The 25,205-nt window shown below is 37.3% G+C and overlaps 1 protein-coding gene across 2 annotated transcripts; it reads left to right on the top strand.

Moving 5' to 3' along the window:
- Window positions 1-8,727: 8,727 nt before the first annotated feature.
- Window positions 8,728-23,715, top strand: LOC149831680 (serine/threonine-protein kinase 52-like). 2 transcript variants are annotated; one of them, XM_090014066.1, is made up of 7 exons: window positions 8,873-9,337; window positions 9,454-9,775; window positions 15,820-15,941; window positions 16,113-16,321; window positions 16,421-16,595; window positions 22,720-22,854; window positions 23,234-23,715. In XM_090014066.1, the coding sequence occupies exons 2-7, from the start codon at window positions 9,514-9,516 to the stop codon at window positions 23,438-23,440; spliced, it is 1,110 nt and encodes a 369-aa protein (XP_089870192.1). In that variant the 5' UTR covers window positions 8,873-9,337; window positions 9,454-9,513; the 3' UTR covers window positions 23,441-23,715. The 2 variants fall into 2 exon arrangements, with proteins under 2 accessions (XP_089870191.1, XP_089870192.1); XM_090014065.1 differs by having other exon boundaries at window positions 8,728-9,775.
- The last annotated feature ends 1,490 nt before the right edge of the window (window positions 23,716-25,205 follow it).

A 25,205-nucleotide genomic window follows, 5' to 3' on the forward strand; every position in this document is an offset into this window, starting at 1 on the left:
ACCACAAACCTTCATTTTTTCTTTCAAATTATATCGAAACGGGCGATGAAGTGAAGTGGGTTCAGACTTCAATGCACCCATTGTTAGAGTGTGGAGTCGGATTATTACTTTGATATAAATCTCTAATTTCTGCAGATCCAACTTTGCGGTAAGTTGGCGAGGGTTGTAGGGGACAGCGTCTCTTACCCGTAAAGTGAGAGTTTAGGGCAAGAGCTCCAAAGCAGAAATATTTAAATGGTAGTTTTGTAATTTTACTCTTATATAGGTTGTCCTAGACTCCTCCTTGGATTTAAAGAAGACAATCCATCTTTTGTAATTGCCAGTGTGTGTGTTTTCTCAAACTAATAAAGGATCTCAGTGTGGCCGTGGAGGTAGGCAACTTTTGTCGAATTATGTAAAATCTTTGTATTTTTATGTGTTTGATTTTTTTCTCTCTCTTCTTCCTGTTTTTGTTTCTTTGATCTATCAATAGTGTGATCCTTGAGTCTTTCCCTAACACCCATAACACTTTCTCTCTCTATCTCAGTCTCACAGTGCTTCATCATCATCATCATCATCATCATCATCATCAAGGCTTGTCCCATATACCTAATGTGCACCTATTGAAATTTAAATATGTAGAGGATTACGTATTGATGACAGGATCATGCATGCTTGCTTATATCATTGATTGTGGGCAACGTGCCGTTCTTGTCAATGCACCTACTAGCCTTTCACAATAAATAATCAATGGGGCAATTGATCTGGTGCAGTTGAATATAACAGCAAGCAAATGTTAAAGACTTACAATACCTTCCTCTGGAAATTGGTCATAGTGGGACAGGTTGGCCCCATGATAGTTTGACGCATATGGCATGAGTTAAGCTCTGGGCAATGTGAGTTTTAGTTTTGTTAGTGACGGGCCAATCTTGTTTTTTATCTTTTACAGACGACTTGGTAGTTGCTTAATATTATCAGTCTCAGAAAGCATGATTAGTGAAAAAAAAAACAAATGATCAAATAATTTATCAAGAATTATTATGAACCGATTATTCATGTAGTCTCTATAATTTGCAAGTGTCTCGCCTGTGCCTAATGAATTGAGTGTACCCTATTCACTATTAGTGTATATAAATGCTTTTTCTTATGGATGTTGCAGTGCCATCAAGTGTTTTTTTTTTCAACAGAGAAAGCTGGGGTTAAGCAGACTTTATACAACCATACCGTGGGATTCGAACTTGCAACATCCCAACACAAGGTGACGTGCACTAACTGCTCCTGCCCGGAGCCCCTATTGGTCAGTGCCATCAAGATTGATTCACGTGTTATGACAATGATGATGTGAATGGTGATGGTAGTGGTGTGGCCATAGTCATGTATATACTAGCATTATGTATATACTAGCATTGTTGATGTTGACATGAGCAGAAGACATATGCCAATGAAGATGATTCTATTGATGGGTAGGGATGCAAATGGGTTGGATCCAGTATGGTGATTTTATAATTTTTGGCTGTTTTGGATTCCATCCAGATAATCCCCATATGCTTAGTTGTTCCTGAACTTGACTAATTTGCATGAGGCCCACACCTTGATATGACCTAGGGCTGGTAAACAAACTGAGCAGCACGTGACTCGGCTCGTCAATAACTCATTCATGATGGGTTTGTATAGCTGGTGAGCCAAGCCACAAGCACCTCGTTTAGCTTGAATGAGTTGAGCCTGAACACATTGTGTTTGGCTGGACTTGGCTTGGGATAGCTCGTATAGATAAAAAAAAATTTATGTATAATATAATATTTTAAGTGTAATATATGAAAAGAATAATGCATAAAATACATATAAAAAGAAAAAGATGAATAAAAAAATACATACATAAAATATGAACTATTAAGTGTAATATATAAAAAAAACATATATTTTAAGTATTATATATATTCTATGTATAAATGACATGGAATGTTTTTACAAGAGCCAGCTTGTGTTCGGCTCATCTCATTCAGGGACGAGCTGAGCTCAAGCTCGGCTCGGCTAAAAACAAACATGAGCCGAGCCCAAACATGCCCTGTTCGGTTTGTTTACCAGCCCTAATCCAACACCCTGAAGTGGTAGATCTTATATCCAAAAATCTGAGAACTAAAAATCTGATGGTTGAGAGAGAGAGGGGATGATGGGTTCAGATTAGAGATCCTCAGATCTCACATCCAAGATTCTCTAGTCTATTAACCCTTGGATCTGAGGGATTCAATTGCACCCTTAAGGTGATGATGGTAATGGCAGCTTGGTGTTGTCATGGTCTTCAGCCAGACTAGTCTATGCTATGCTTCATGACAGTAAATTTTGCAAGCTTGACATCACATAAGGGGTTAGGGCCATTTCCGTGGCAGTAAAAAGGCCAACTTCCAAGTGATTTTTGGAGTCGCAAAATAAGTGCCCAAGATCAATCTTTTGAGTTGTGACTGGTGGTGGACAGGGGCCGAGCTGCCTCGACTTAGGTTGAGTTAGGTCCCAACCTAGACACAGACCTCTCCTGGCCCTTGTCGAATTCGGGCTGCCAGGGCTGATTAGGCTGGGCCCTGATGAAACCCTTTAAGCCCCATTAATAAACTGGCCGGGCTTGATCAGGCTCTATTGAAAAAATGTTTCAGCCCTACCTAGAGGCTGGAACCCAGCCTGTTTGCTAACCAGGCTGGTTTAGGTTCGAGATCTATTGGCTTCATCTATATATGGCAGCGGAAACCTAGCCTATATCTGGTCGGATGTCCACCCTTAGTTGTGACTGAGCTCAACCAGATCCATTTTCGCCATGTATGAACCTGGCCGATTCAATTAGTGCTGGATCCAAATTGGGATAATGAATTTTCAACAAAAAGATCCAGAACTGATGTGTTTCTTGTGTCTTATCTACATGTGAAATCAATCTTATTACAGCACCATGGGCCATTAAGGTTGTGATACTGACCCTCTTAAAGCCTACTCCATACCGGACAAATTAAGCCCACGGACCCACCAAGGGTTCCCCACCCATTTTCAACGTCCCTATTATGCATGATTGGTGGGCCCCATTACTTGAATTGCATGGGTGATTGCAATTGTAATGGCCATGCCAACTGGGTTGAGGATGTATATGCCCCCAACAAAATTCTTGACAAATATGTGAAGACAAAGGTGTTTGTCAGGCTATATGCCATTTCAACAAACTTGTATGTTGAGTGCAAAAAAAGGATGTTAGGCAAATATGCACTTGAACTTTGCCCAACTAAAATCACAGGTGTTTTTCTTCTTTTTTTCCTTCAAAATCTACAGAAGTCTGTCTCTTATGTGTTGGATCGTTTTTCAGATCACGCAATTTCACAATCAACATGATTATATAAAACATGATATAAATCAAGATATGCAGCAGAATACAAATCATGATTAACAGTAGATCGAAAATAGAAACATGGAGCAAGCATGTCGATTTTCGCATCATACCAAAATCCAGACAAAAGCAAATCATGAAACGGTTGCATAGAACACCATAAAAACAACATGAACATATTTAGATTATGTAATAGGCTAAGGCGTACGAAAGTACTCTCCTTAGAGAAGATTCGCCCCACATACAGTGCAAATAGGGTCCGACATCCTTTCACCAGGATACAATAGCCTCGACGATCAGAACCGGTGCACTCAGACGAATCGTCCTTCGAAGACAACTTCTACGAACCGATATTGCAGAAAACCCCTTCAGAGAAAACTCAGGAGAGAGAGAGAGAGCAACAGGGAGAGAAAACGCAGAGCCTTTCTCAGAATAATGCGTACAACCTTCTCGTAACCCTAGCCTTAACCCTGTTTTATAACCCACGAACGGTTACAAAATGTGGAAGAGACCCGTTACGAAATCCGAGGCGCCGAGACCCGTTAATGGACTCCGAAGAGTCGAGATCCGTTAACGGAATCTGAAGAGACAAGACTCATTAACGGGCACAAACTACGAGGAGTCATGACCCATTATCATTTCTCATAACTCATTAAAGCATCCAAATAAACACAAAAACTTTGGGCAAAAAGGTACTTCGGTCTTGATTGGATATGGCCCTAAAGAGCCCCGAACCGGCCCAGCTCGGCACGGCGGTCGGGCGTGTGTGCACGCGGGTGTGTGGTAGTCATCCCATCCTCTTGTTCTTAGTAACAAGTGTAAGAGTTTACATGTAGGTTATAAAGCCCACAACAAACTCAAACCTATTCAATATGAGACTATTCCACATCATCAAGTCCAACATTTTCCAAAAGAAAAACAGCCCATGTTTTCTTCATTTGAATTCTCTCTCACCTCCTCTTTTTACACCCAACATTATGCGAGTTGAGATCAAAGGAGGGGTTAAGTGACATGGCTAAGTGTCATAGCTAATTACATGACAGTATTGCATGGGGCCCACAGTTGCAGAGTGCAGTGCAGGTCTCTTAGCCATGGCACATAGCCGCTCCCTTGATCCTTGCCCCCTCTTATGCGTAAGCCAAAGCAGGAGGCTTTCTAGTGGCAAGGAGACGGCGCCAATTCAGGGCAACCATGGTTTGTCACTAATTGATATGTGATGGCTACAATTCGAAACCCCATAGGGTTGTCCCAATATGTCGAGATAACCTAAAGGTGTGTCTGAATCGCGAATGCATGTGGACAGTATGCTCCAGAACGTTTACGCATGTCTGCGAACAAGACGAGATGCACTGTTCTGCCCTGTCCACATTGTTGGAGGTTCTTCGCTGTCCCATGCGGGCACGGAACAGCGGCGGCCGTCAAATAACCTTCCGTGGAATTTAATTACCAACTCAGCATATGTGCATCCCGGCGGACGGAGAATCAAACACCCTTAAAGGGTTTTACCAATTTGAGGCCTGCCATTGTATGATCAGTGATAGGGTTTTTACTTTTTACTTCTGGCCCAACAAAAAAAAAAGACAAAAAGAGAGCAGGGTGATGGCCATGAAGTTTTTTTGTTGATGTGAGTGGAGGGAGGATCATGTGCAATAGCATTGCACACTGTTAGTGTGCGGCTGCACTTGACTTCCCTTCATCTCTGGAGTACAGCTTGTCAGCTGTGGGGCCCAACATAAAATGAAGGGCAAAGGTGCAGCGGCACACTGAAGTGTGCAATGCGATTGCACCTGATCTGCCGTCCGGCTGATGAGGAGTCAATGTAGGTTTTCTTGTATTATAAAAAAAATCCAGTTTTTTGGGAAACATTCTTCCTTTTTATTCATAGAATTGAACATTTTAAGCTGCCAGGATTTGACAAAAAATACACTCTATCTGCACAAAAAAAAATGGTCCCAAATCTCTCTCTCTCTCTCTATATATATATATAATAAGGGTAGATGCTTGACACTTTTTTTTGTGGCTTCCGAGCATTGGAAGGATTATTTCTATTTTTTCTAAAATCTGACCATACAGATGTGATGCACATGCTTGATTTTGTGGGAATCGATTTTTGGAGTGTCCGATTCCATCACCAAGTTAGGTTTTTATAAGATTAAAAAGTCAACGGTGTATAATTTAAAAAAAATATATTCAATGCTTAAAAATTCATTTTTTTCTCAAAAAAAACATGATCCAAGTGCAATTTCTCAGTAAATCGATAGAACACATCTGTAGGGCCAGATTTATGAAAAACCACCTAAAAACCTTATCCAAGCTCGGTAGGCATACAAAGTCAGGCACCTACCCTTCTCTCTCTCTCTCTCTCTCTCTCTCTCTCTCTCTCTCTCTATATATATATATATATATATATATATATATATATATATATAGCACAGTGTGTAAGGTCCATTTGACTCAGCCAGATATAAGAGATGTTTCTAATAAATGGGTTAGGTCACCCCAAATGGCTTGGCAGTCCGAGTCTAAAGAGGCTCAGACCTGATCGGGTGGGCCTGTTGCCTACTACAAATAAGAGAGAAAATGGACCTGCTAGGTGGGTAAGCCCGAATGATCTGGTTTGGGAGATCACGATCCTGCTTCCACTTAATTAATCAATACCTCCTGGCATTTTAATTACTTGATTAAGTTGAATCAATTTTGGGTTTGTAATGGATCAGGACCCACTTGGCCTTTGATCTTTGTCCTACTTGTTGGACAGCCCTTAGATGGTTGACTGTGCTACTAGAAATGTAAAATGACCTTGTTATGTTTAAAAATCAAGTCTCTATAAAATGACACCAGTGAAAGGCACCTGCACACTCGGTAGGAGTCAAACCTTAAGCTAAGGGGTCAGCCCATTTAGCTAGCTTGTGATATATTTAGATCAGTTAAAGTTAGTTTTTAATTTTTATTATGAACATTGATCATCTAATAAAAATCCAACTTTTTTTCGCACAATGGGATAACAGTAAATGTGAACTCTCTCTCTCTCTCTCTCTCATTTGCTTACATTCGCTAAAATCACCAAATATCTCTTATATTTGAAACAAAGTAGTTGCTTTGACCACAAAAAGTTGTCATTTTAAATTTTATTTGCAAAGCAAATCAAATTTAAAATTTAAAATACCATACCCCATCATCAACTTTAACAACAATAGAATTGATTTCAGTAATTAAATATCCATTTTTTAAAAAGGGATAAATGCCAAATAATTGTTAAGATACGGACAGACTTGTTCAAGTTAGCAAACGAAATTTCCGTCTTGATTTGGTTAGGATCCCTTATACATTCTAGATCTATACTAATCTGTTAAGTAAATGAATCTCCTTGATTTTGGTAATGATTCCTTAAGATTGATGTGGATTATACAGATAACAGATTTGCACTAATTAAGGGATTCTTCCCTATATATAGAAGACAGATAGCTGAGGACCTGAGGTGAATCTATGTCACAAGGACACGGTAAAAAGGACGAGTTGCACCAATTTTTGTGAGTTTTTTCATTAAGATTAGTTCATGAGGAGACACGACACGAGAGTGAATTGGAGTATTCTTGTGACATTGGAGGGGAACTTAAGATAGGAAGACATTATCACTTTCCTAAGAAAGTAAAAGAAGAAAAGGACATGACTCTCATGCAAGTATCATTTAGTTTGGATTTGGACTAAAAAACTTTTTGTCCTTATCATCAATACCACATAATAGTAGTTTAGAAGAAAACTTTAGCTCCCTCTTAGCGAAGAAAGAGACATGGAAACGGGTCGAAATTCACAGCACCCAATTAGTCTGATCTTTACTAGTTAGTAGGCCTACAATTAAGAAAAAATTGCTGCTTTCGTCCGAGTGTGGATCCATCTTATTGATGGAAATTTTCACTTGAAAATATCTCATGTACCACATTTGAAAAAAAATGTAGTTTTTTTCTTTTTTCATTCACTTTATCCGTGTCATTTCCCACTTTAAAATGTGTGGGCAGGGTACACATTCATTAAGATAGCAAGTGTGTGGCTCTTAAAAATTATCCTTTTATATATATATATATAAACTCCGCCTGTGTCTAACTGTTTAGTTATACACTGCTGGTCCCAAGCCCGGATAAAGGAGGAGGGTTACGGTAGGCCTCAGACAGCTAGCATAAAAACTTAGTCATACCTTATGAAAATGAACGAGATTTTGGGATGAAGGCGTAGTTGTTGTTGTGTGTATATATATATATATATATATATATATATATATATATATATATATATATATATATATATATATATATATATAAAGTGGTAGCTAGCCACTGGGGAAAACTAGAGCTCACTTTTGGCACTATGATACTTTCTCACGTTTGATGTTTGTTTCATTCATGGTAGGAAAGGATTTGCCAATTCAGCACTTTCTCATTTAAGTTGCATAAGACAAACGGGGCCTAAAATTACGTATAAAACGGGTTAGATACCTGGCAAAAAGTCAAGTTTGGTACTCAGAAAAAATTATATCTCGAGGGGAGTTTGGGTCAACCTGAATATTTTATTTGGGTCGGTACTATTTTTTACTCATGTCTCAAAATTCAGGTTCGAGTACCCGATAAAAACTCGATCCATTGACAACTCTATATGTGTTTGCTATAGTCACATTTTACCTACAACTTAGCTGGAATCTCATGATGCACGCCGTTTTAACTCAATCTAACCTGCCGTTCTGCATATTTGATTTAGAAGGAATCAACCCTTGATTTAAGTTTATTGATCAATGTAAAAACATGTTTTTTAGTAAAAAAAAAAATCAGTGCATTTGAAGATGTTGATTTTTATGTTGCTGGAAAAATCTATCTGCAGGTTGGATTCTAGTGATCCAAAAGCCCATTTCTACTTAAAAAACATGTAGAACACATGTTTATAATATTAGATATAACAAAAAACAAAAAAGCTTTGTTAAATGCAATTGATTGTAGCAAATATTAATCTTAAATCTATGTCACTGGGAGAAACCATTTTGGCTGCGTGTCCCTGGTGATACGAGTGGAGATGCTGACATGTACGATAATATTTTAATATTTTTAAAATAATATTTTATAACATTTTGATTTTGTTTTTAAAAAGACATATTTTAATGTTAAAATATTAAAAGATAATTTTTTATTGATTGAAATAAAAAATTCCGTATCCTCGTATCCCGTTTTTGAAAAATTTTCTAACTTTCGAGTCCAACACGAATCTCGTGTCGTAGAATCGCCGAATCTTTTATAATTAAACTGAGATTAGCAACTAATTAATCAGTGCATCATCGTAATTGTCAAGGGGGTACGTGGCGGGGGCAGGAGAACGGTCAAATCCACGAATGTCGGCCGGTCGATGATTTGGACGTCCATGGTTTTCCAACGGTCAAATGGAAAAGGGGAGGATCTTTCTCTCTCTAGGATTTCTCTCTCTACCGTCGTTCAATCAAGATGGGCGATGGTCTGAAACGCCTTTTGATTCCTCTCCACAAATTTCCCATTCTTGTTTCTTTCCTTTTGTTTCTCTCGTCATCGACTTCTTGGTGACGTCCTCTCTCTCTCTCTCTCTGCACGCTTGTGTCTGGGGTTTGACAAAAGGGGGAGTCCTCCCTCTCACCCATTTTGCTGCCTTGGACGAGAATTCTTGGGGTTATTGATTATTTCTCTGCTCTCGGGGCGTCTTTTTGGTCTGTGAGTAGTGTTTGGTTTCTCAAATTTCTCTGTCTTGGGGGTTCAATTTTCTCTTCTCCATTGATTGTTGTGATTCTTGGGGCGAGGGTTTTTAGGCTTATCTTTGCTTTTTTTATTGTTGGTGGTCGAGGGTGGGATGGAAGGGTGCGGTTCCTGGAGGTTTTGCTGGAGAATTGGGGTCATTTAGGTGGTTGGTTCTTGTGGGTGCTTGGTGGATTTGGTTGGTTTCTTTGGTATTGATGGGTTTGGTCTTGTTTGGAAGATTTTGAGCAATTGGGTAATTTTATTTTTTCTTTTCTTTTTGCTTGGTTTGGATTTTTGTGGGGTTTTCGGAGGTGCGTTTTGATTATTTATCTGAATTGAGGGCTTGCCAATATGGATGCTGATTCTAAGGTTGGGAAGAAAAGCGTAGCTGAGAATGGTGAGAAGGACGGGAAGGTTGTTGGTGAAGGGATGAGTTTTGCAGCGAAAGACGTGGGCTCGAGGAGTTTGGAAAGTAAGGAGACATTTTTTAGGGCTGATCAGATTGATCTGAAGAGCTTGGATTATGAATTGGAGAAGCATCTGAGCAGGGTTTGGTCAAAGGATAAGAAGGCGCAGAGGCCCAAGGCCGAGTGGGAGATTGATTTATCGAATTTGGATGTGAAGAATGTAATTGCACACGGCACGTACGGGACTGTTTATCGGGGTGTTTATGACGGGCAAGACGTTGCAGGTGATTCAATGACTTGTTTGATTGTTCTGCTCATTGTGGTTTCATCTGGTTTTGCTAATATCTTTAATTAGATGGTTTTGTGATAATGTGAATTGGTCTAATTTCATAATTCTTTGGCAATCTTTTTTGTTTATATGTTTGTTGAATTTCATATGAATGTGGATGTCATGTTGTTGGTGTTAATTTTGTGCAAATGATTAATAATTAAGAGTTGCAGGGATTTAGGCATTGTGGTACAGATATTGCATAACATGATATGTACCCCTAATTTTCTTGGAAAAATTATTGGAGTTGCTGCTAATAGTTGAAAGGAGTTGGATTGGACCACTGCAGGACTCATATGACTTGGATTGCAGTTGTTAGCAATTTGATGAGTCATCTCTGAGGTGATTGAGTTAAGAGGTAGAAGTCCCCTTAGACAATATGGTAAAGCAATACTACTCAGGTTCAGGCCTATTTTGATTCAACCAAATAACTTTTCATTTTTCAAGTTAGGTTTCTGACTTAATGTACTAATGGAGGTTATGATCTTTACTGACGGGCTTTGGTTGCTCATATGGTAGAAGCTTAAGAACGTGGTTGTTCCTCAGCCTCCCTTTCAATACTTTTACTTGGATATAAGTTTCTGTAGTTAAAATTTCTAGGAAAATCTCCAAGAAACTTTTACACTTGGATCAATAGCTCCAAAATCTATGTTAATACCCTTTATGATTTTTGTTTTTGTTTTTTGTTTTTTGTTTTTTGTTTTTTGTTTTTTGTTTTTTGTTTTTTGTTTTTTGTTTTTTGTTTTTTGTTTTTTGTTTTTTGTTTTTTGTTTTTTGTTTTTTGTTTTTTTTTTTTTTTGTTTTTTGTTTTTTGTTTTTTTGCATCTCTTTTCAATGACATTGAGACATTTGACATGATGACCTTGTTTTGAACATTGAAACTTTTTTTATTTGAACATCATATGACACACAAGTTGGTAATTTTTTTATCTGAAAATTGCATGCATATTTTGATGGAATCTTTAAGAATATGTAGACACATATTTTATCTTCGTTTCTGTACGAGTTTTCAAAAGCTAACTTGCTTCTTGAGATGCTCTACAGGCGACTTTCTACAAAATTTTGATTATGATAGATATCCTTGTTAATTTTGTATTGGTACATTTTATTGAATCTCGAGTTTTTTGTTTTGTAGGATAATTATACAAGTATTATATGTACGTTTAAAAAAATTTAATTCCTTTTGTATATGTATACACATATTCTATTCAAGGATAGTAGTGTGGGTTGCATTGTAGAACCCTTAAAAAATTACTTTCTAAACATAGTGGCCAGGGTAACTTGTTCTTTTACGATGGAAGTCTACAGGAACACAACACTATATAGTCAAATAGTTTGGCAAAATAATGGTTGTTAAATCATTATGTAATAGTTGTTTGTAGCACTGCTGTAGTGCAATTTTAAACCCCACCTCTAAATGGAAATGTTTCAGGAGAACATGCTTATATCTTTCTATTGGTGATATTGGTTTGCCTTTTGAGCATATGGTGTATTTGGTTCCTTATATGCTATCACAAGGACACTCACTTCATCCTACAAGTTTGGTCACAACAGGCAGCATGATTGACATCAGACATGTCCCAGCACTCCAGGCCAAATATTTGGTGGATAGTCCCATCTTGACCTTGACTTGAGATGTGTATTTGTTCAGACCAGAGTTACCGGAAGCTTCTTATGTAGGTGGGAAGCTCGCTTCCCAGAAACTCGCTTCGGAAGCGCGATACTCCTCGCTTCCGAAACTTCATGGGAATCTCGATTCCCCCACGCTTCTTTTATGCTTCTCACACACATGGTCTATGCTTCCTATATGCTTTTCTCACGTTTCTTTTCATGTTTTTCATGTATTTTCTCTCACGCTTTCACTCACTTTTCATGTACTTTCTTTAAATTAGTAACCATCTTTGTTAGATTTTAACAAAAATTTAACTCTTTTACTAAAAAATCATGAAATATAAGAATGATCAATTTTATTTTGGTTTTTATTTGTTTCTTGTTCGATTCCTATTCAATTACCATATTGCTTCATTTTTTTTAATATTTTGCTTTTAAATTGATACTTCGCTTCCCACTTCCTATAAATTTTAAAATGCTTCGCTTCTCGCTTCCGCTTCCCGTATCGTTTCCTGCTTCCGCTTCTTAGTTTGGCAACCTTGGTTCAGATCTTGAGTCTCGATTTACTGTTTGTACTTGCACTTCAGGAATTTGGTGTCTTCCATGGTTACATACTTGCATATATTATATCATGTATTATAGTATATTTAATAGTTGAGATAATTGAATATATTTACATGTCTTTATCCTTTTCTAGTAAAACTCCCATGGTTGTGTTACACATTCGGTTCAGATGCCTACTTCATATTCACATGCATATGACATAGCTTTGACATGGTGTAGAAAGCGTAATTAAAATGGTTGAACACTCTTCATATTTTCATGGGTGGAGGCATTGTAACCAAGAGTAGTGCACCAAGTTGCTTATGATTCACATGTCCAGTTAACTTTGTGATTCTGCTGGTTGTATACGGGCTGAATGGAGGACTTGGACATGTATTTAGGTTACTGTAACAAATTATAAATTTATCAAGTAAATTTGCAGTGGATATAGTTTATTTCTTTTTTTATGGGAATGTGCATCCATGGTGAAGCATTATTATGGATTCTATGTGGAGTTCTTTTTGTAGTTACTAGAATTGTGTATGCTTCCTTCATAGAATTGATCTCCCGTCACTGACTATTATAAAGATGGATGATGATTCCCACCATGTTTGAGATTTTAGATACCAATAGTTTGTCATATCATATGGATAGTTGAATCTGGCAATAACAGGGTTTTCCATGGTAGCATAGTTCTCAAGAAAAACAAGAGGCAAAGAGTGGGTAATCATATGCCAAAAATAATCTGTTACAAGGACTTAGAGGGGGAGGTAGAGTTCAGCTAAACATACTGTAATAACTGTTTTCCTTGGAGCTGAGAATGTGGAGAAGATAATAGAGGAAACTGTTTATGATCCCAACCAGTTATCTTCAACCCTCCCTTTTCATTCTCCATTAATAAGTTAATAGCTAAAGGTTACAAGTGAAATAAGTAAAATGTCTTTATTCTCTGTTGATCACAAAAAAGGGCACTCAAGGTGGTAACTTGTGATGCCCCAAAGGGGGTTTTGGTGTAGTGGGATGAGACCTAGTCAGCTAGGCAGGTGGTCTAGGTTCAAATCTCATGGGTGTCACCCCTTGCACAAGCCAAAGCGTGGCAACTCCCTGGGGGCAAGGGGTAAGCCCACAGAGTTTTATGTTGCCAGGGAAACAACTGTAAGTACAGTTGGCAGAGCCAGCACGGCTAGGTCTCTGATCTTGGGGGTGGTTTCTCCTTGTAAATATAAAAAAAGGTGGTAACTTGTGATCCAAAAACACACATACACACACTGGATGTGCTTTCTTGCTAATGAAGTTATAGACAGTACAAGAGGAATGAGGCTAAACTAGGAGTTTGTTTTACTTTCCTAGATACGAATACATGATGTTATTGCTCAAATTCATAAAATGACCATGACATAGTTATTTGATTATGAGGACAATGAATACAAACTAATTTCAGAAGCGGCTGAGTTACTCATTTGGCTACTGAATCATATTGGTTTGGATCATAAACGTGAAAATGATATTTTTGTGGTGAACAATCAAGTAACATTTACCAACAAATGCATGGAAAAGCACTTCATAGACATGCTTAATAGAAGCATAATCATTGATATCACCGATATTTTGAAAATATTGTGATATTATCTGTTTTTCAAGGTCAACCAATATTTTCATGAGATTTTCAAAATATCATCAGAACCTAAAATATCGCAATGTTTTCCTTAAGTATTCCCCAAATTTTCAAAAACATCTTTTTTTATATAGTTTAAGCATCTTTTTTTGTTTATTTTATATTTCAAAACCTTTTCTAATTGTTTCTTTATATTTTTGCAAGAAAATACTATAAAACCTATTGTTTCTTCTTTTTTTATTCATAACTTCCAAGATTTCCCGATATTCCGATAAAAATCACTTTTTGATAATAACTCCGAGAAAAAACTGTCGTCAAGAAATTCCCTTGAATGATTCAGGTGACTATGATTAGCAGCCATCTCCTTCGATAGCATAAACTGGTGTTACGTAGGAGTTGCAATTCTACAAGGCTGTTTCTTCCATGTAATATCATTGTGATGATGCATAGGAACTTGAATAGCTGCAGGTATACTCCCTTCAAGCAACAAAACTGTGATGAAAAGTAGATTATTGGCATTTGGTGAAGGTGAGATATGTGATGTTTCTCTATTTTGCATTTTTTCAACCACATGAAAATCTGCTTGGGTTGTTAGATATACTTGTTTTAGCTTCTGTTTTCCATTAGAAAGACATTTGATAAGCATATATTATTCTTCTTGTAAGTACAATCCTATCTTGAATTTTGCATGCTTGTTTAACTGCTGTATCATTTGTATCTTACATGTAATTAGGTGTCTCAAAATTTTCATTGATGTTCTATTGCAATATGTGGCCTTATTCCTTGCATCCATGTGCTGCCATGTCCATATTTTATTGAAAGCTGTGAAGTTTCCTTGGGTTTGGTAACAAAGAGCTTATTGACAACTATTTGTTTGTTGTATTGGACAAATAGATTTATCTGTTTTTGTATGTCCTCTTTTTAGATATATTCAAGTTCATTTGGCATTGAAAATTGTTCTACTTTCTGCTTGAGATTGGGTACTGAGATTTTCCTCTATTTCACTCATGTATGAAGGACTTTGTTCCTTTATTTTTTAAAGTTTTTATAATAAGTTCAGCACATTATCTATTTTGCTTGTTGGACAAAATCTGTCAGCTCATAACACTACCAAATTTAAAAATAATAATATAAGGATATGAAATTTAGTAATTTGATATTTAAAAAATTGGCTGTGGGTTGGAAACATCAAATAATTGCAAAACACAGTAAATGGAAGCTCATAACACACTACCAAATTTAAAAATAATAATATAAGGATATGAAATTTAGTAATTTGATATTAAAAAAATTGACTGTGGGTTGGAAACATCAAGTAATTGCAAAACACAGTAAATGGAAAGCTGTTGAGCTTTAGGGTGACCCGTCCTTTGTCCTGTGTAATGGTTATTCTGTCCTCTTGAAATGAAGTTCCAAGGTTGCCAAAAGCAGACTTCAAATCTCTAATATTCTTAAATAGTCCACACATTTAAGAAATAGCAAGAATTCTTGATCTCCTTTGGTTCGGAAGTACATGCCTTCAATTGCTGCCACTTCATTCATTGCCTAAACAAAGATTATACTTAAAAATTGAAGTCTGTTTTGCACAAAGACAACCCACATTGTTGTTGTGTCTTTTTAGTTGAAAGGTAAAAAGCTCAAGTTATAATCGATAACTTCATGGGTTCAATTCATGTTGGATTCACAGGATTTATAACAATGAAAAAGAAGGTTAAAAATCAGGAAAATGATATAACATATGAAATACATGAATAGGTGTTCATAATAAAAAATTTTGTGATTTAGTTGGACACATTCTCCTTGAGAACATGCAAAATATTGGGAAGAACTTCCAATGACTGTCTCCACTCCATGTAGGAGTGCACAACGAGCTGTGCTTCTTGTGAAGGCTTGTCTACTTAAATGAGCTAAGTTCAAGTACAGTGCTTGCGCTGATGAAGGCTCGTTTAAGCTTGATTAAGTTTTTAAATAATATGTAATATGATAAGACATGGTTTTATATATAAATATGTATATATATATTATAATACACAACATGACAAAAAGATAATATTTACACTTCTTTTTCAGTTAAGAAAAAGTAATGTTTTTATATAGTAATGCTCAACTCAACCCGAGCTCTGCCAAGCTCAGCTTGGATTAGCTTGAGTGAAACTAGGCTTGTGTTCACCCCTGATGTCATGATCGTAACTGGAGAGTTCCTCACTTCCAAATCTTATTTTGTGCTATAGTGAAGCTGTTGGACTGGGGAGAAGATGGCCTTTCCAATGAGGCTGAAACTGCTGCTCTTCGAGCGTCATTTAAGCAGGAGGTTGCTGTTTGGCATAAGCTTGACCACCCAAATGTGACAAAGGTTGCAATTTCCTATATAATGCATCCAGTCATTCTTCTTTTCTGTTGGTCAGATGTGTCACCAACATATACACTTATCCAACAAGTCATTCTCTGGAGAATACTCTATAAGTGAAATCAAATGTTGTAATTCAAAATATTGATTATGTTGCTTTCATCTTGCATGTTGCAGTTTGTTGGGGCATCAATGGGCACATCAGAGCTTAAGATTCCTTCAAGAAGTACTTCAAATAATATTCATGAGACAATCCCTGCAAGAGCGTGTTGTGTCATTGTGGAATATCTGCCTGGTGGAACTTTGAAACAATTTTTAATAAAAAATCGACGCAAGAAACTTGCTTTTAAGGTTGTGATCCAGCTTGCTTTGGACCTTTCAAGAGGGTTAGTTACTCCCACTATTTCAGAACGTGTTTAAAATTTTAGGAACTCCTCATTTTGTTGATTTGTAAGAGAATTGTTTGTTATGCCCTTATGTTTCAGGCTTAGTTATCTCCATTCTAGGAAGATTGTACACCGTGATGTTAAAACTGAAAATATGTTGCTTGATACATCAAGAACTCTTAAAATTGCTGATTTTGGTGTTGCTCGTGTTGAAGCTCAAAACCCAAAGGATATGACTGGTGAAACTGGTACACTTGGTTACATGGCTCCTGAGGTATGCAACCTTCGTATCTTTGAAATTTCTTCCCTATCAGTTGCTTAGGTGCAAGTTGTCTTGGTCATATCCTTTTATTTGCATTAAATTGTTGCAAAAATTTTGGAAGCTCTGCCATTATAATGTTAAACAGTTGTTAAAAATTTTGAATATGTGCTCAGGAATCTTCTTTGCTAGTATGATAAAGATCAATTCCTCATATTTTAAGCCATAAATTTTGTTGTTTTGCATGTTGATGAACTGGTAAAATGCATAAAATGCCCAAATTTTCTTTTGAAATGGCACTCAGAAATTGACAAATAGCTGGTGTCAATGAATTGTGTCAGATCCAAGAGATGTTGGGTTTATATTTTTAATTGATAGGCAAGAGGGAAATTCAGCATGAAGTCCTGGAGACTACTGCGGCATTTAGATAACACTTAGAATAGAAAGGGCATCTACAAGTAGAATATAGCATCTGTTTGTCTTATGGTTGATGGTATATACATTAGGCTCATAAAATAGATTTATTGTGGAGACATTTTGTAACATTGTATAATATTATCACCGAGGTTGTAAGTATCATATCGGTCGGGCCCAAAGTAATACTGTATCGTATCATAAATTTTTAATAAAAAAATTTCAAAAAATCTAAAAAATCAATAAAAATCATAAAAAAATAGCAAAAATTCTAAAAAAATCAAATCACATGAAACAATGATGAATTGCACAAAATACAACCATAAAATCACATATGAAGCATTTATGTCTCCATGAGTTGCTTTGAATGACATGCATATCTCATAAGAAAAATGTAAATTGTGAAATAATAAACAAAAACACTAAGCTAACAAGTCATAAGATCCATAACAAGCATGTTTACATAAACAAAAACAAAATCCCCAAGTGTTTCTCAATACATAAAAATTTTAAATATTGCTTTCATATGGCGGGAAAGCTATACAAAATTTTAAATATTGCTTTCATATTACTTTTAAATTTTTATGTCTTCAAGAGACCAAATGGGTAGGTGAGAAAGCTAAAGTGATAGAACCTTGGGGATATAAGATTTGGTATACAGGAATAAATAGGAATAGGAATGGAGTAGGGATTGTTATGAGTCGTCAGTTTATAGATAATGTAGTTGAGGTCCGTAGGAAGGGTGATAGAATTTTACTTATTAAATTAGTATTAGGTACGGATATTATTAATATTATTAGTGTTTATGCACCTCAAGTAGGTTTAGATGATTCCATTAAGCATCAATTTTGGGAAGATTTAGATGGAGTAGTACAAGAGACATCCTATGGAGAAAAGCTTTTCATCGGCGGTGACCTTAATGGACATGTAGGCATTAGTAGGGATGGATTTGAGAATATCCATGGAGGCTATGGTATAGGAGAAAGAAATGAAAGTGGAGAAAGGATTTTAGATTTTTGTTTGTCCTATGATATGATCTTAGCAAACACTTGGTTTAGGAAGAGAGAGTCTCACCTAGTAACATTTAAAAGTGGGGTTAATACGAGTCAGATAGATTTTTTCCTACTTAGAAAGAGAGATAGGGGTTGTTGCATCGATTGTAAGGTTATACCAGGAGAAAGTGTAGCTACACAACATAGAGTCTTAATTTTAGATCTTAGAATTAGACAATGCCGCAAAAGGGATAGACATAGGATAGATCTTAGAATTAAGTGGTGGGCACTGAAAGGAGCTAAACAAGGAATGTTTGTAGAGCAGGTAGTTAAGGAAGTTGATTGGTGTCTCGAGGAGGATTCAGAATCAATGTGGAATAAGATAGCGGGTGGTATGAGAAAAGTAGCTAAGGAGGTATTGGGTGAGTCTAAAGGCGGTGCACCACTAGGTAAGGATACATCATGGTGGAACGAGGATGTCAAATTAGCTATTAAGGTTAAAAGAGAGTGTTATAGAAATCTAAGTAAGAGTCGTGATAATGAGAATTTGGAGAAGTATATGATAGCAAAGAAGGAAGCTAAAAAAGTTGTTCGAAACGCGAGGGCTAAGGTATATAAGGAGGTTTATGACAAGTTGGATACCAAAGAAGGCGAGAAGGATATTTATAGGCTTGCAAAGATGAGAGATAGGAAATCGAAGGATTTGGGTATGGTTAGATGTATCAAAGATGAAACGCAAAGGGTTTTAGTCAAAGATGAGGAGATTAAGGAGAGATGGAAAGATTATTTTGATAAGCTATTTAATGATAGTCATGCTCAAGATCTTGGAGACTTCTCCATTCCTTTTCATGAGATAAATCGTGACTTCATGCGCAAGATTCAAAAGAAAGAAATTGCAGAGGCTTTGAAGAAAATGAAATCAAGAAGGGCAGTTGGCCCAGATGGTATACCTATCGAGGCTTGGAAATGCTTGGGAGAGAAAGGTTTAGAATGGTTGACAAATCTTTTTAACTTGATTTGGCGAACAAATAAGATGCCTAATGAGTGGAGGAAGAGTACTTTGGTGCCTTTATATAAGAATAAGGGTGATATACAAGATTGCACAAACTATCGTGGTATAAAACTCATGAGTCATACTATGAAACTTTGGGAGAGGGTGATTGAGTCTAGGTTGAGGAAGGTTGTCATGATATCGGAGAATCAATTTGGTTTTATGCCTGGAAGATCAACTATGGAAGCTATACATCTTCTTAGACAACTTATTGAAAGATATAGAGAGAGGAACAAAGATTTGCATATGGTTTTTATTGATTTAGAGAAGGCATACGATAGAGTACCTAGGGACGTTCTCTGGTGGACAATGATGAAGAAAGGTGTTTCTCTCAAGTACATTAGTATAATTAAAGATATGTATGAAGGAGTAGTAACCAATGTCCGCACTTGTGGAGGGGTGACAACCAATTTTCCGATAACGGTTGGGTTACATCAAGGATCTGCTTTAAGCCCTTTCCTATTTGCGATAGTGATGGATGAGCTTACGAGATCAATTCAAGAAAATGTACCGTGGTGTATGTTGTTTGCTGATGATATTGTTTTGATTGATGAGTCTAGAGCTGGGGTTAATGCTAAGTTAGAATTATGGAGACAGACATTGGAAGCTAGAGGTTTTAAGTTGAGTAAGAGTAAGACTGAATATATGGAATGTCGGTTTAGTAAGCAACGAAGTAGGGATGGGAGTGTAGTGAAGCTTGGTGAGCAAGATATACCGGTGAATGATTATTTCAAATATTTGGGATCCATCATTCAAAAGTATGGAGAAATTGATGGAGATGTAAATCATAGGATAAAGGTTGGGTGGATGAAATGGAAAAGTGCTACTGGAGTGCTGTGCGATCGTAGAATGCCATTGCGGTTGAAGGGAAAGTTTTATAGGACGACTATTAGACCCGCTTTACTATATGGTACGGAATGTTGGGCTGCCAAGAGACATCATATTCAAAAAATGAGTGTAGCTGAGATGCGGATGCTTAGATGGATGTGTGGAAATACAATAAAAGATAAGATTCGGAACGAAGAGATACGTAAGAAGGTAGGTGTTGCACCCATTGAAAATAAGATGCGAGAGAATCGTTTACGGTGGTTTGGACATATTCGGCGAAGGCCTAATGATGCTCCAGTTAGAAGGTTGGAGAAATGGGAAAATATATTAGTTAAAAGAGGTCGGGGTAGGCCTAGGAAGACTTGGATGGAGATGATAGGAAAGGATATGAATGCTTTGAACCTCACCGAGGACATGGCGTTGGATAGAAATGATTGGAGGAAAAGGATTCATGTGGAAGACCCAAAATGAATTTCTTTTTTGGTTCATATCGCTGACCCCAATTGTTTTGGGATGAAGGCGTAGTTGTTGTTGTTGTTGTTGTATTGCTTTCATATGGCGGGAGTAGAGTTACCGGAAACGCCAAAGGCATTGGAGAAGCGCACTTCCCCAAAGCGCATTTCGGAAGCGCGAAACGTCGCACTTTTGAAACGCGCTCGGAAGTGCAATTTTTTTTGGGGGAAGTGTGTTTCCCATTTTTGGGAAATGCACTTCCCAAAAATGGAAAATAAGCTTCCCATTTATGAAAAATGTGCTTTTCATTTTTGGTTTCCCCTTTTTTTATTTTTGATTTTATTTTTCTCTTTTTTCACTTCCCCCTCGCTTCCTAGGTCGTTTCTGCTTCGCTTTCTAAGTCGCTTCCGAGATGCTTCTTGATTCACTTCTAAGTCGTCCCACGCTTCCCGCTTTTTAAAATTTTGAAAGTACCTCGCTTCTCACATCCGCTTCCCCCGTCCACTTTCTGTATCGCTTTCCGCTCCCGCTTCCTCGACTGGCAACTATGGGCGAGAGTCATTGGTTCAAATCCAATAATAGATATAACTTATTAGGTACCAGAGTCAATGAATGGCGGGAGTAGAGTTACCGGAAACGCCAAAGGCATTGGAGAAGCGCACTTCCCCAAAGCGCATTTCGAAAGTGCGAAACGTCGCACTTTCGAAACGTGCTGGGAAGTGCAATTTTTTTGGGGAAGCGTGCTTCCCATTTTTGGGAAATGTGCTTCCCATTTATGAAAAATGTGCTTTTCATTTTTGGGAAGCGCGCTTCCCTCTCGCTTTCCCCCTTTTTTTTATTTTATTTTATTTTATTTTTCTCTTTTTTCGCTTCCCCCTCGCTTCCTAGGTCGCTTCCGCTTCGCTTCCTAAGTCGCTTTCGAGATGCTTCTTGATTCACTTCTAAGTCGTCTCACGCTTCCCGCTTTTTAAAATTTTGAAAGTACCTAGCTTCCCGCATCCGCTTCCCCCGTCCGCTTTCTGTATCGCTTCCCGCTCCCGCTTTTCGTATCGCTTCCCGCTCCCGCTTCCTCGACTGGCAACTATGGGCGAGAGTCATTGGTTCAAATCCAATAGTAGATCGAACTTATTAGGTACCGGAGTCAATGAATGGCATCTAATAAGTTTTTCTAACCCCTTTTCTTTTATTGATTTTGTATCTTTCCCTTATTCCCATCCCACTCAAATTGTTTCTACTTGATTGTACGGAATCCAATATGGTGTATAAAGAGAACTTTTTTATTCTAATGGATTATGGTGAATCAACTAGTACGAAATAGCATTGATAGCCTCTACTCATGCGGGGCTCGTCTGAGAGCTAATTTCACCTCAATTACTTGTCTCTTGCCTTCTGCTTTCCTCAGGTTAGCTTCAGCTATTTCAGATCCCGGCGTAGAATCTTCTAACCAAATTTTTTTAAGTTCAAACAAAAATGAAGACTTCTTCTTGCAAGAAATCAAGCCCCAAATCACTCTCAAGTTCTTTAGGAGTGAACACAAACTCACCTTAAGGAGTCTTATTATATATTTAAAAAAAAACAAAAAAAAAGTGAATTGAGTGCAACATAAAATGCACTAATTGTGTATCGTACGACACAGGGGGTGCATCGTACGATACACCCGATACAGGTACGATACATACGGGTGTGTATCATATCGATTAGGCCCAAAGTAATGATATGTATCGTACAATATGGTACGATACTTACAACACTGATTATCCCTACTCCTAGTTTTTGTTCCGGAAAACCAGAGGTGAGGTTCTTTCAGCTAGATGGGAACATGCTTTCAAAAACTACTTGCGTAAACAAGTTGCAACCAACAAATAAATATTTTGTTGTGTCTAACCCTCATATATCATACTTGATTTTTAAGGCAACAATTAAGTGTGAAATTTAACAGAACCTTTCAATTAATATATGGCATGGGTATGATATATTCGAATAATCAAAATTGCTGATTTTGATTTTTAACCTGCACATCTTTTACATTTAGTGACATTAATGCCTACGTTATATATGAAATGGCCATCCAAAAAGGAGATTTTGCGTTCATCGAACAAGGATCTCTCTCTCTCTGTGCTTCCTGTTTCATGATTTCTGTTCATCACTGGGCTTGTGTCATCATTGTAATGTTTGACAGTATATTCTTCATACTTTCCTGTTGAAAGTTTAATTTCTGTCACTTGGCTTGGTCACTGGAAAAGCTGCAACGGAGCAATTAAATGACACTAATTGGCATAATTTATTGTACTTCCTCGAAATTCATGGAAGTTTTTTGTGATTTGTCATGTTGAAAGTGATTAGGATGGCATTTGTTTTGGGTATTAAAAAGTTGAACTCTTAACAAATTATGGTTACGCAGGTCGTAAATGGCCAGCCCTACAACAGAAAATGTGATGTGTACAGTTTTGGGATATGCTTATGGGAGATCTACTGTTGTGAAATGCCTTACCCTGACCTTAGTTTTGCAGAAGTCTCTTCTGCTGTTGTGCGACAGGTTGTCTACTTTTCTTGCTTTTTGTTACCAAATCTTTTTGCAAGACTAATGAAATGTTATGGAATTTGTGGAATCTGCTGAAGTATTTCCATTTTGTATGTGAGAGAGATTAGAAGTATATATAACATGGGTACTTCCAGAAGGATGCTGTACCCATCTCAAGCCATGTTGACACTAGTACTGGCACTTCGTGTGTATGGGTCAGGCCAGTTTTGGATCTGGCCTGATCCAGACCTGGGTCAAATGGCTCCAGTGATTGTATTTTGTAATGTGTAGGATTTTTAACTGAGATATTATTTAGAGGACTACTCATTTTTCATGTGCATATGCACCCGTGGTAGTCCCAGTGCAAACTCAAATGCTTCGTTAAACTTGGCAGAACTTGAGACCAGAGATACCTCGATGCTGTCCAAGTGCATTGGCCAATGTAATGAGAAAATGTTGGGATGCAAATGCTGACAAAAGGCCTGATATGGATGAAGTGGTTAGGATGCTTGAGGCAATTGACACAAGCAAAGGTGGAGGCATGATACCCAACGACGAGGCACATGGTTGTCTTTGTTTTGGGCCACGACGGGGTCCGTGATGATTCATACTCGTATGTCCATACTTGTTTACATTTTTTGTCGTTAAATTCATTAGAGTTGAAATGTTTGGTTAGAATGAGTTTGGATAGGAATCAGCCATTTTATCTTTTGATTGAAGCTTCTCTTTAACTGCATAAGGAAGCTGAATGTAGGTTCATCAATGCATCTATGATTATTGTAAAAATTTGTTTCGAGAATGCTTCCAGTGTTGAGGCTATATCTAGTTAACAATTCAATAATTATGCAATAATCAGACATCAAGTTGCAACTTGAATCTTGTTTGCTGCCATTTGCTCGGGTTATGGTTATGAAATGCTTGTTTGGTGTGTGTTGATGCTCTTGGAAAGAAGTTCTAGGAGTAGCCTTTATTTCAGATTTCCTGTTTTGTCTGAATGGCTGGTGTAAAAATGTTATTTAGTAGGGGTGCTGAGTTTAATCTTGGTCTTTGTTTGTATTTTGTGGGTTAAGGAACTTTCTTTTGACACTGATTAATGAAAGGGTCCTCGAGAAGAGGGCATAATTAGCTTAAGTACCCTTTATTGTCTGTTACAGTAAATCCAATGTTTATGGATGGAATGTGGTGTGGTAGGAGCAAAGAATGCATGGTCCTGTATTTAGTGCTCCATGTAGAAGGATCATATCCATAACTTGGATTTGATGGAGGTGGGTGCTATCTACTTCATCCAATTTGTGAATAGGGAGTAATAACTGGGGGTGTTGTGTGTTCTGGTATTGGACACGGCTAGCAGACAATAAAAATCAATTGGAACGCTTGCTTTCAGACTTGGCTATTATGAGTCTCAAATTTTCTTTTTTGTAGGATAAGAAGCAAATTAAAGCCCATGAGCATAGCTAATATTTTCCTGATGAAATGAGTTAAAAAAGAGTGGAAAGGTCAGATTTAATTTGGTGGTGTGTTTTTTTCTTGAAAATCAAGTTAGTTTGCAAGAATTATAGCAATCAAATTCAGCACTCAATATGACCTGAACCTGAGATCCAATAAATTGGATCCATAATTGCGCTCTTTAAAAGTACTTTGTTGAATGTAATGTTTCATGCTCTAAATATTTCTATCGAAAAAATGATTCTTTTCATGTCTTTAGAAGGGTTTTGCTAGCTAAGCTCCAACCATGGCATTGTAGAGAGAGAGAGAGAGAGAGAGAGAGAGTCTTCACGCTTGTGAACTTTGAATTAAACTAGTTGTCAAAGTCAACTGGAGAGAACCACCAACTACTCTGACCTGGTCTAGCCTGGCTTTAAGACCAACTAGCTGAATCAACCATTCCAAACAACTGGTTTTCAAGTCAGAAGGCAGATCGGGTGGGTGAAATGTGATTGCACACTTTTAGTGTGCTGTTGCAGCTTTGGGGCCAAACAGCAAATGATACATGATCAGGTGCAGCAGCACATTAAAAGTATTTAATCACATTGCACTTGATCCTCCCTGTCAAGTGCGTAAGGTTGCTATGAGTGCATTTGTTTCACCCATAGATACCAGAGGGTATGAAAAGTGTGGTGTGAAGTGAGGAAATGAGCGTTCAGAAAATGCCTTAACGCGTGAGGTGCGAGGCAATTATGAATCCTAAGAAAAAAGGAAAAACCAATTCTTCTAACAAGTGACATAAAAAACAGTATTGAAGCGAATATCAAGTGACATAAAAATGAAAATAAAACCTATGTTTTTACTTATGTTTCTAAGCTTTTCATCCAAAACAAAATGTATAAAGAGTAATTTTCAAAAAGGAAAACCATTTCTTCTAACAA

Source organism: Nuphar pumila, chromosome 7 (genome assembly GCF_984573655.1).
Source record: "Nuphar pumila chromosome 7, dmNupPumi1.hap1.1, whole genome shotgun sequence".
In the NCBI taxonomy this organism is placed as follows: Eukaryota; Viridiplantae; Streptophyta; class Magnoliopsida; order Nymphaeales; family Nymphaeaceae; genus Nuphar; species Nuphar pumila.

Excerpts from the sequence above, each read along its gene's own strand:
- LOC149831680 (XM_090014065.1), top strand. The coding sequence starts at position 9,436 with ATGGATGCTGATTCTAAGGTTGGGAAGAAAAGCGTAGCTGAGAATGGT. Across the intron at positions 9,776-15,819 it reads TGACGGGCAAGACGTTGCAG|TGAAGCTGTTGGACTGGGGA; the intron begins GTGATTCAATGA and ends TTTGTGCTATAG. Across the intron at positions 16,322-16,420 it reads GCTTTGGACCTTTCAAGAGG|GCTTAGTTATCTCCATTCTA; the intron begins GTTAGTTACTCC and ends CTTATGTTTCAG.